This window comes from Syngnathus scovelli, chromosome 1, assembly GCF_024217435.2.
Source record: "Syngnathus scovelli strain Florida chromosome 1, RoL_Ssco_1.2, whole genome shotgun sequence".
NCBI lineage: Eukaryota > Metazoa > Chordata > Actinopteri > Syngnathiformes > Syngnathidae > Syngnathus > Syngnathus scovelli.
In genome coordinates this window covers 20639579-20650978 of record NC_090847.1, presented here as the reverse complement: position 1 = coordinate 20650978, position 11400 = coordinate 20639579, and the positions used below count along the sequence as shown (strand labels likewise).

The following is an 11400-nucleotide window of genomic DNA, read 5'->3' as shown; positions in this document are numbered from 1 at the left end:
AGGAGCTGAATTTTCAAGTGATCACAAGGGATGTGACAGAGCCAGTTTACACCACATGCTCAGGTTGAAATCTGTTGCTAAACAAAACAGCAGTACCTATGGAATCCTATAAACAGTCTCTCAAACAGTGGGGTGTCCCTCTGATGGGGGGTTTGCGATGCTGAGCTTTCTTTTTCCGTACTATAATCAAAAGTAATTGCACATCCACAGCGTTAGGTGGCAGCGGCGCTCTGATTGTCAGTGTGTGCAGGGAGTATAAGTCATTTTATTAGTTAGTCAGAAGATTTATATTTCTTTTTGGTTTTTCTTTAATGTTAAGAATACAATGTTATGCAGAAGTGTACTGACCACAATTTTATCAATAAATAATACTATTTATAGTCACAGTGGAGAGTTGGGGGTGTTTGTCGCAAAAATATTTTTCCTCCTAGGGAGATGCGTAACACAGAATAAGTGAGAAGTGATGAAATTGTCAGCAAACGCGTTCCCCACCTACAATTGAGTAAAAAAACGACTGGTAATGTACCAAGTTTTTGCCCCTCTCCCAACCAAAAAGGCGCACGTGAACTTTGTAGGAGTGCAAAAAAGTCAAGAGGAAATCTTCTCCGATTTGGATGGGGGGGGGGGGGGGGGTTGCAGGAAACGCCCCCTCCCCCCCACTTCCTCCTCCACACACTCCTCCACATCTGCCTCCTCCCCCCTCACTCTCTTCCTCCTCCTCCTCGTCCTCTTCCTCGTGCGAGCAGCTCGGCCAAGTTGCAGAGTGCCGCTCAGCCTCGACCGCGCGGCTGCCGCTTGACGCCGGGGGTCCCTGCAGAGGAGCGCCCGCCCGCCCGCCAGCCTCCATGTGCGTGTCCGCTGCGTGCTGAGATCGCGCCTGTCCCCCCTCCCTTACCCCCTTTCCCCCCTCCATCAAAACGAAGCACGGAACTGACCATGTCCAATCCTAACCACGACCCCTTTTACTCGTCCCCCTTCGGACCCTTCTACCGGAGACACTCGCCCTACGTGGTGCAGCCCGAGTACCGGATCTATGAGATGAACAAGCGGCTCCAGACGCGCACCGAGGTGAGTGAGCCGCCGTGCCCGGCCAGCGAGCTGCATGTCACGGCTTGGCGTTGGAGCGGGGTAACGGTGCTCTGCGGATGTCCGGAGATGGAGGAGTCAAAGTGCGATGTCAAAAGTGACGCTGGAGTGCTGCGTTCACGTAACCAATTAGTTGACTTAATGAGTTGGCTTCACCTGGATTTGCCAATTGCGTATTAATGCGCAGCAGCACTAGTTTCCGTCATTTATAAAGTTTTCGAACGGAATTTGACTGTGGACTTTTAGTGTATTTTAACAATTTTAGGCAAGAATTCAGAGTTCATTGTTTTATTATGTTGGGGGAGAGACGCGTTCAGGTACCTAATTAGGATGAAGAGGTACCTGAATTAGGTGAATAAAATATGTTTTGTATTGATTCTCTGTAGTGAACCCGTAATACTTCTTTTCCCATCTATAAACTTGTCCATGAGAATTAAGCTTTCAAAAACTTTTTTTCACGGAAATCATTCTTTTGTATTTTAATGCACAGATCCCGAGTAGCCTAGTGGATTTTAATTGTAGTGGGGTGTGGGAGACTTGAAAAAAAAAAAAAGGTTTGTTTTGTTTGGACTGTGCACCAAACAAGTTTTCTGTACCAGCGTTTTAAAAACGGTGTAAATGATTTTGTTAGTAGTTGACTTCAGAGTTTATGCTGCATCTTCATAATAAAGGCAGCAATTTTGCCCAATTGGATTCTAAATACACTAAGACGTTTTGGGGATCATTTGTTTCGTAAAACAATATGCAGTAATGTTAGTTTTTCCACATTAACTTCTGAAATAACTGTAAAAGACACAAGATGAACGTTTTATGCGGAAGATATGATGGGTTCAAGTACCCTGAATCGGGATTTTAAGCTTTGATGTGTTTGGGCTCTCGTTCCAGATTTACTATTTGTGTTACTCATCAAGTAAGTTTTTCTCTTAGGAGTTCAACTTTTTAAACTGTGTAAAAAAATTCTACCCCATTTTAAGACAGAAATCCTCAGTTTGAAGTTTCACAGTGGGAAATGATTCTTTCAAGTAGCCAATTAGATTCAAAATGCAGCTAAACGAGGCCAAGCCACTTTTTTTCTATTGAGATTTGTTTTGTTTGTACTCTGACACCACTAGATGTAGTCGTTGGCCTATGCAGTTTTCTTTTATGATGATGCTATTTTTCTGTATGGAAAAGGGATGGATGGATATTCTTTGATAAATTCTATGTTGATGGTGTTGCAAATTACATGCAACTATTTCTATACTATTTCCCCCATTGTGTTTATATTTATAAGAATTTACATACTATGTATAAGATTTTTTAACTCTGGAACTTTCTGCTATTATTGTATAAATTACTCCAGAAACAACACTGTATTTTCACATTTTAAGGCAGTAATTCCACTTTTACTTTTATTGGGATGACGGGACATAGTAAGGTTGGTGTACCCAATTAAAGAATGATACACCTGAATCTGGTGAAAGTATTTTTTTTTGTTTGCACTCTCTTTCCGTGTGGTTAGTATTTTTCAGTTTTCCTTTTAGGTTTTCTATAATAATTCAGATTATTTAAAGTGTTTTTTTTAAATTGCAGTGATTTACTCATACTATGTTGTTTACTGAAGGAGTCCACATGTATGTTCATATTTGAAGGTATTGTTGTGTGCAGGAATCCTAAGCTCTAGTTGAATGCAACAAAGTAATTATATGATGCAATCAAGTGTTCAATTAGTTTCATTCAAGATGAATCTCACCACATTTTAATATTTTTCAGCAGTGGTTGGCAAATGTTTAAAACACTACTTTGAGCAGAAATTATGACTGTGCTTAAATATGAGAAAATTAAAGCCTTTGCTTAAAGATTCAATTAAAATTCAAGTATATTGCACCTAAAAGTATACATTTGTACCAAAATAAACAAACATTTCAAAAATAATGATTGTACTTAAAAGTTAAATACAACCAAATTGCATGTAACCACCAATGCACTGTAATAGATTGAATGAATAAATAAATAAATCGATAAATAAACAAACAAATAAATAAAGCACTTAAACTATAAGTGTACTTTGCACAATTCAGTATTTCTTTTGTTTACCACTAGAGGGAGTTGTGTGCAGAAGTCCTGAATTTCAATATTGTAATGACCGCAATTTATAAAGTGGTGAGTATGATGCTTTCAAGTACCCAATTAGTCATCTCGCATCTGAATTAAGATGGAATTTATTTGACTCCATTCAAGTATTTTGCACAATTTTTTTCTCACAATGTTCAATTAAAAGACACATTCCCCACATGCAGTGTCTTCATTTGCATGTATTTATATACAAAACTGCATGTTTGTAATATTTTTGCCCTCTTTTAAACCAAACACAAACCACAACCTCAAGCAAAACAACTTTTTTCATGCACCCTTTGTTAATTACGAATGATGCCTTTAGTTTATGGAAACACTATGCCCATTATTTGTCAACCTTTTCCTTATCCAATTAAGAGCGAATGTCAATAAATGTGCAGAAAAAGTTCGTTGGTGCCCAATGAAAGACAATGAGTACATTTAACTTAGCCTTCCTTATGTATAATTTTCATTATGGTTGCAGTTGAATGAAATTTGCTTGTGGTACTTAATTTTTTTTTTTGTAAACTCAATTTTAAAGCCAGGCAGCAGCAGCTTGCAGATGGTGACTTTTTTTTTCCCCCCTTAAGAGGAACTTAAAGCCAAGCGAGGCGGCGCGTTGTAGCCGCGTGATGCATTATTCATATATATCGCAGAGCGCTCAGTCCGAGCAGCCCCCCTAACTCCCACCCTCTTCCCGCTAGACCCCCCGCACCAACCTAGTACACGCATACGCCATAAAACACGCTTGTGTGTGCGGACAGTCTGAGATATATTTAAAAATCCTGCCTTTTCAAAGATAATAATGCAGAGGCTTTGATTTTGACTGACACCTGTCAGAAAGACTTGGAAATAAATACCTCTTCCAAATAAACGCCTCGCTTTTACCATCATTGGAAAAAAAGTGACAGATGTTAAATAACCTGGCTCATGGACACTCTAATTGACTCAAATGAACGCTTTTTCTGTACATGTGTTTCATTCCTCTTTCACATCATCTTGAAATACAGAAAGTCTGTGGGGAAATTGGATTTCAATGGTGCAGCAACACACGTAGACAGATACGTCCATTATATTCATATTCTTCTGTGAAAAAATGACTGCTGTTACCGAGTCACGTCCAGTAGTTATGAAAGTCGTCCTTATGTGTCTGTGTGAGTGTATTGTACTGCCCCCGTTGGCCATCACAAGGAACTGCAATGAATTAATTACCATGTACAAACGGTTTTTGCATTCTATTTAATTTATTATGTTGTGTATGTTTTTATAAAGTATTAGAAGTTGGGGCCCTGGGCTATATTTTGCCATTTTGTAAGAGACTGAAGTTCTATCACTGCCACTAAATGTTTTTAGTGCAATACTGGTCTAAATCCAAACAAGCCATCAAAACCTGACCGTTTCGTTAAAGATGCAAACAAATAACTGTTGTTTATGTACTGCCAGGTCAGCTTTGCAAATGAGATTGCGTTTTTTGAATAAATCTATGAAAATGCACGACAGTCATTTATACTGAAGTTTGCATGTTCTCCCCCTGCCTGCGTGGGTTTGAATAAATGAGTGGGAAAAAAAAGTTGCTGAATAATGGACTATTGCCTAAAGTGTCAAGTTTGGAACTAAACCTAGTTCTCACTTGTTCCATTAATGTGGTTCATTGATGCTATCATTCACACGCTGACAAGCGTTATCTGCTGAGCCCATTTGAACTCTGTTGTTCAGAACAACAACACATAAATGGTCGGTCAGTTGAATTCAAGTGTTGCGTCTCCACTATGGTGTCTATGGCACATATTTGTACACTCAGTCTGCTCTTTTGTTGACATTATTTTTCTTTTACAGTTTTTGTTGTTGATCTTAATACAAATGTATTAAATAAAACATTTGTTTTTAATTAATTTGATCATTTTGTGGCATGATAATAAAATTAATATTGCTTTACAATAAGATAAATTGTAAAATATTGTGTCGCCTTGGTAGCATTTTAAAACTAAAATTGAATTGTTCATTTAAAAGTGATAAAATAATACTCGTCATGATGATTATTTTCACAGTAATTATATCCATTCTCTATTTAGATAAATTACATTTTTATAAAACTAATTCCATTTCCATTGTATTTTATTATATTAAATGTCTTTTAAAAAAAACTAAAATGAATCATTTATTATATTTAACTGAATTGTTAATTCAACATAACATAGTATTTTTTCCTTTATTGTGTTTTTCAGAAAACTAGTGCAAATGTTTAATTGAATATTTTGTTTAATTTTTTTGATTTGAGTCAAATCTGAAATTTCTATTAAATAAATACAATGATAATGATAATTTGCGTTCAAAAATACGGATAAAAGTGCATAACTTGTCAAACAACCTTTGTTTTTTTAAATTATTTTTGGTTCAGTTTCTTTTCTTGGAGAAAGCAACACAATTTTATAGGTTGTTTTGCAAACCATTTATTTCACCAATTGTTTTGGCTTAAACAAGTAACAGCAAAAGTCCTCACCTGACTCACCTGAGCTGATTTCTTTCCTGGCCAACGGACCACTGAAGCAAAACTAACTTGTTAGCTATTCTGTCATCTTTGGAGCATCTCTAACCGGAGAAGGTGACCGACCTCAGCGCAACGCCACCTTGTATGAAAGTCGACTCAAGTTACACCAACCCCCCCTCAGCCCCTTGCCCCCCTCCCCTGATAGAAACCCTCCCATTTGTCTTATTCATGAGCAAGCGTTTGAACGCACTCGGCTGCCGCTCACACTCAAGGACTTGACATTTGGAGGAGACTCTCATTCGCTCCCGAGAGAGCGCCATCGTCTCGGCGAGTATGGTTGGCGTCACCGCCATGTGTCATTTGTTGCGCGTTTTGCCTAAACGCCTTCATCCACATCTCCCAATGAATCCTTGTTATTGAGTTAACATGTACACCAAGAGGTTTGCAATTTTCAAATTGACCCAATAATAACTGCTTCAAACCAAAATGGTAGACTTCCTGTGTCTTTTTGGGGCAAAGCTTCATGAGCCATTTTGTGCATCTATTCATGCCTACCAAATTTTATATTGCTCGGCAAAATTGGCTTCATGGGCTGATTTTTTTCAAAACAATCCTAAAATCATAGCTTCATACCAAAGCGGTTGATTTCTTTGTCTTCCCGGGCATGACATGGACTTTTTTGTGGGTCTACTCGTAATAGACATGACTACCAAACTTTATTTTACTAGGTGAAACCAGCATGGGGGGATGAATTTTGCTGAATCTTTCGAAGAAAGAAGAAATCAAACTTTCTTGTTCCAGAGTGAGACACATTCAGTCATTTCAAGCGGCAATTGGAAAAGCTCACATGGAAATGAAAAGAGCAAAAAGCCAAAGAGTCAGGCTCCTGTCGGGATTGACCTTCCAACCCCAACGACTTAAGGGCTTGTGGCCCTATGATGACAGCGGCCGTGTTTCCATCGTCGTCTTATTACTGCTTCAGTCCGTGCTTATTACTTGCCGTCCGTACTACCGCACACCACCTCCGCCGCCACTATCCCATTACCTTCGTTTTAGACCACCACGACCCCGCCGCGACCCGCGAAAATCTTAAACGGGGCTTTGATGTGGCTTTGATGCGACGCCGCGACGTTGTTGTTTCTCTCTCTGCGCTGATTTACGGGGCGAATTTGACACTTAAGCGTATGCAAATGTGGCAGTGGATTAGCATTCAGAGGAGGAGCTTGCTGCGACCTCCACCGCGCTAAGGCCATTAGCATAGAGGGTATTAATATGCAGCACGAGCACAATAACGCTGTAAGTAATGCAGGAAGACAAAAGCCTCGGGGGCTTTGTTAGTTTTTTTTCAGGAGGGGGCGCTGTTATGACACATCGCTCTGACTCTGAATTAGCCATTATTAGTGGGGCAACTACAAAAATTATAACGACCCTGTGTATGGATGTGAACGACGAGCTCTACATAAATATTGCTTGTGGTGTGATGCATGTCTTTGGAATGAGGGAGGAAACTGAAGTACCCGGAGGAAACCCACACAGGCACAGGGAGAACATGCAAACTGTACTTTACTAGTTAATATACAACAAATAAGTATATTATCCAGATATCAGAGATGTGAGTGTGATCAAAAGCAACCAATTGTGCTAAATGCTCGAATGCTCGCCCTCAGTGGGCACAGATTGACCCGACTGTATTGGAACTTCCCCGTCATATTACCATCCTTATTATTCTGCATTCAAACGAGCCACCTGACTCGTCGTCTGGCACTTCTGCGAAGTGTTCATTACGACCAAATCCCTTGTTCCTGTCATGGCGAGAAGTGGATGTGCCCCCCCCCCCCCCCACCCCCCCCTTGCCCTCCCACAAGCGTCACATTGGCTTACAATGTGGGGTCAAGCTGAACTGGAAGGATTAAGGTGGACTGTCGAGAGAGCAAAAAATGTCCCCCCTGAGATCATCTACATCAAGTAGGGAATAAACGCCTCCCACAAAATGACACCTAGTAACTCTAACCTCAGGTCATTGTTATGGACATTAAAGTGTTAAGTGCTGAGTCTATTTGGTGTCTGTCACCAACTAAAACAGTACTTTGGTACAGATATTAAAATTTAAAACGTGAGCAAATTAACAGAATAATAGCTGACACAACAATTCAAAATTTATTAAAATAGAAATTTGAAAAAAAAGTTTAATGCTTTTTGAACACTTAGGTACCACCTTTCCTAGCGTGGTATTGTGATAGCTTTTTACTATCTGTGTACCGTATTTTCCGCACTATAAGGCGCGCCGGATTATAAGGCGCACCTTCAATGAATGGCCCATTTTAAACTTTGTCCATATATAAGGCGCACCGGATTATAAGGCGCACCTTCAATAAATGGCCCATTTTAAAACTATACATTTGGCCCGCGGGACGGACTTTGGACACGCCCGCTGTAGTGGCTCAATATTGGTCCATATATAAGGCACACCTATTATATTATTATAGGGCGCACTGAGAAAATTTGAGGTTTTTACGTGCGTGTTATAGTGCGAAAAATACGGTATATAGCTGATCAAAGCATCACTACTCTGTGTCAGTCAAAGGTGGTCACCTTTGAGGATGTTTCCAGAGTAGGATTCCGACAAAAAGTCCTAAAAAGCAGCAGGATGCTCACACAATAGATGCACCTTTTTCCGTTCCCGCTCCGACACAGTCTTCTGGTATCAATCCAATAACACGCCAGACTTCGGGCTAGGTCCTGGTGTAAATGTATGTATTGTAGTTATTTACTTAACTTTGTTTTTTTTTTTTGTGTTTTTTTTTTGCATACACGTCCTGATTGCAAGAATAAGCCATGCAGGACCCCAACACCCCCTGTAGGAAAAGTAGCTGGAAGCTGCTGTGTGGTGGGATGCTTTACATTCCCAACATGCTAGCCAGAACTAACTTCACTAAGCTGATTAGCAGGGAAAAAGTAGATTTTATTCATCCTTTTCTGCCCACGCATAAAGCTAGCTGCTGGAGATTTAGTTGGAACCCAGTAGCCGCCCCAACCACACCACCCAACCCCCAAATCCCCACCCCACTTCATATGTTGTCATGTAAAATATTCAACCAAATGATATTTCATCATTAAAAAAAAAGCAGCTTTAGGTTAGTTAGCATTCGGCTTGCACTTTCCGCATGTTTCATCATTTTGCAGATATTCTCTGTGGAGATGAACTCGGTTGAACTCTTCTGCATAAAAACAAGGGCCAGAATATGGCTGCTGACGACTGTTTATTTTCCTCCCGTGCGTCTATTTATTTTGGAGCTCACACTCGGAACGCTTAATGAGCGTGAAGTCCCCAAAACAGTTTTATTTTTATGTCCAATTTCTCCTTATGACAGAAAGAAGATGTTTCTCCTCATGACAGAAATGACAAAGATTAATTTTGTGGTCATGTCAGACTTCCCCGGATGCTTATTGCCAGGCAGTGGTAGTTGGCTAAACATCATTTGTGGTCGTGTTGAACTTGCATGGTTGCTTGCTGCTTGGCGGAATTGATTTGTGGTCATGTCAAAATTCTGTGCATTTGCTCATTTCTAGGCAGAAGTAAAAACCTTAGCGACCATGTTGAACTTGCTCGTTTGATCAATGCTAGGCAGAATTTACTGGGCAAAATCACTCGTGTTTATGGAAAGTTAAGTGCTGGTGGCTTGTTGCTAGGCGGATGTTATTTGGTGAGATCATTTTGTGAAACATTTGCGCAGTCACTTGTTGCAGGGTGGAATTTGCTGGGTGAAATCGCTCGTGTTTCAGGCAAACTAGCCTGGTGGATTGCTGCTAGGTGGAAGTACCTGTCTGAAACCATTAGCGTCCATGTCAAACGTCTGCACGTTCAGTTCTTGCTAGGCTGAAATCATTAGCAAACTTCTGTGCTTTCTTGTGTTGCTCGGTGGAATTCCCAGTGCAAACTCGACCCTGTTCACGGAAAACCAGTGCAGTGGCTATTGCTCGGCAGAACTTGTTGGCCCAAATCATTTGTGGTCATGACGAACTAGCAAGATTGTTACCATGCAGAATTCATTGGGCAAAATCATTTGTGTCAAACTTTTCATCTGGCCAAAGTGGAGATTTTAAACTTTTAGATGTCCACTTGTTGGTAGGTAGAGTGGTCATTATGTTCACAGAATTCTTGGGCTAATCTGTGATGAGGTTCTTTTCTGAGGTCACTTGTTGCTAGGCAGAATGTGTTTGGCAACGAAATGGAGATATTGTCAGTTATTTGGTGCCAGGCAGAAATCATCAGGAAAAATAATTTGTGGTCATCTAATAAATGTTTGCATAGTTGCCCAATACGAAGCAATTTTTTGTTGGCTCTGCTACACCACATATCACATAAAGAACAGGGAGATTCAGTTGGAACAAATGCACCACTAAGGACGTGATAGGTCTTTCCATATTGTGTGCGTTCATGTTTATGTTACGACTTTCAGGTGAAAGTCAGCCCTTTCAAGGGCAAAGCGTTATTTTTTTTTCCTGCATTAATTTAACTTCATTTGCATAATGCACGACTGCCTGTGGTGGCGGCTGCGCTTTGGCCAACTGAAGCAACATTTTGGGGCCAAAAGGGTTAAAACTCGCTTAACATCTGGACATGATTAAAGCACTGGGCAGTGAAAACATAGCAGTTTCAGGACCACCGAATGGACGCACAGTGGTTCTTAAAACATGAATTGTAACATTCAAATCTCACTTTTGACGTGTTACTGTTCATTTTTGCTGTCTTTATTTAGGGTGAGATGTGGAGCGAGCAGGATTGTAGTAAATTGCTGTGTTATACGTAATTAGCACATTGTGGGAGATCTTTAAATATGCAATGTGATTTATCATACCTGTGATATATAAATAAGTCTGGCTGTTTTTGCTTCTTAAAATAGTGCAACAAAAAGTCAGGTGCAAACAAGTACGCATTGGGAGGCATTGAAGTTTACCGCTTATGTGAACATTTTTGGAGCAATTCTGTAGCAAATTTGTGTAACAATTAAATCAATTCATTTTTTAGCTTCTGGATGAGCGTGGCAGTCACAAGACAAAGTCACTTCAACAATAAGGAAATCCCTCTCGACTGCATGTGGGTCATTTCAGTGCACTGTTAAAATCGGCCTTTCCCAGAGCCGTTTTGCAGGTGTGATGTCCTGAGTTATGACATACCGTAATTTCCGGACTATAAGTCGCGGTTTTTTTCATAGTTTGGATGGGGGGGCGACTTATACTCAAGAGCGACTTATATATGTTTTTTTTTCACAAATTTTTACTTGATCATTAAGACATCACTTACAAGTATAGTTGACCACTTCCCATGTTATTTTTAGTGTAGTTGATCACTTCACATGCTTTTATTTCTTTATCTTGAACATATTCAAAACATAAAAAATAGAGAAAACATCAAATAAAGCAATTAACACTTTAAAGCACCATATCCAAGTCCACTGTCTGCTGTATGTACACTTGCTCCATTTTTGCTCCTCTTATATTTATTATTATTATTTATTATTATTTGTTTATTTATCATTTATTCAATACTCTTATTTATTCATTGTTAGTGCCTTCTTGGTTTTTTTTGTGTTGCTTGTATGCATATGTGTACTATCTCACCGAGGGATAGAGGAAATGTAATTTCAATCTCTTTGTGTGTCTTAGTATATAAAAAAAATATATCGACGATAAAGCAGACTTTGACTTTGATAAAACAACCAAAAAAAATT

The 11400-nt window shown here is 39.6% G+C and overlaps 1 protein-coding gene across 4 annotated transcripts in view; it reads left to right on the top strand.

Annotated features, from left to right (window-relative positions):
* Nucleotides 1–715: 715 nt before the first annotated feature.
* The window catches only part of ldb2a (LIM domain binding 2a), a 46584-nt gene continuing 35899 nt past the window's right edge, over nucleotides 716–11400 (top strand). The window contains exon 1 of one of the 4 annotated variants that reach the window (XM_049737163.2): nucleotides 716–1068. In XM_049737163.2, coding sequence (XP_049593120.1) covers nucleotides 937–1068 — 132 coding nt within the window. In that variant the 5' untranslated portion in view covers nucleotides 716–936. The remainder of the gene's footprint in view (nucleotides 1069–11400) is intronic. The other 3 variants (XM_049737152.2, XM_049737142.2, XM_049737131.2) reach the window with 3 other exon arrangements.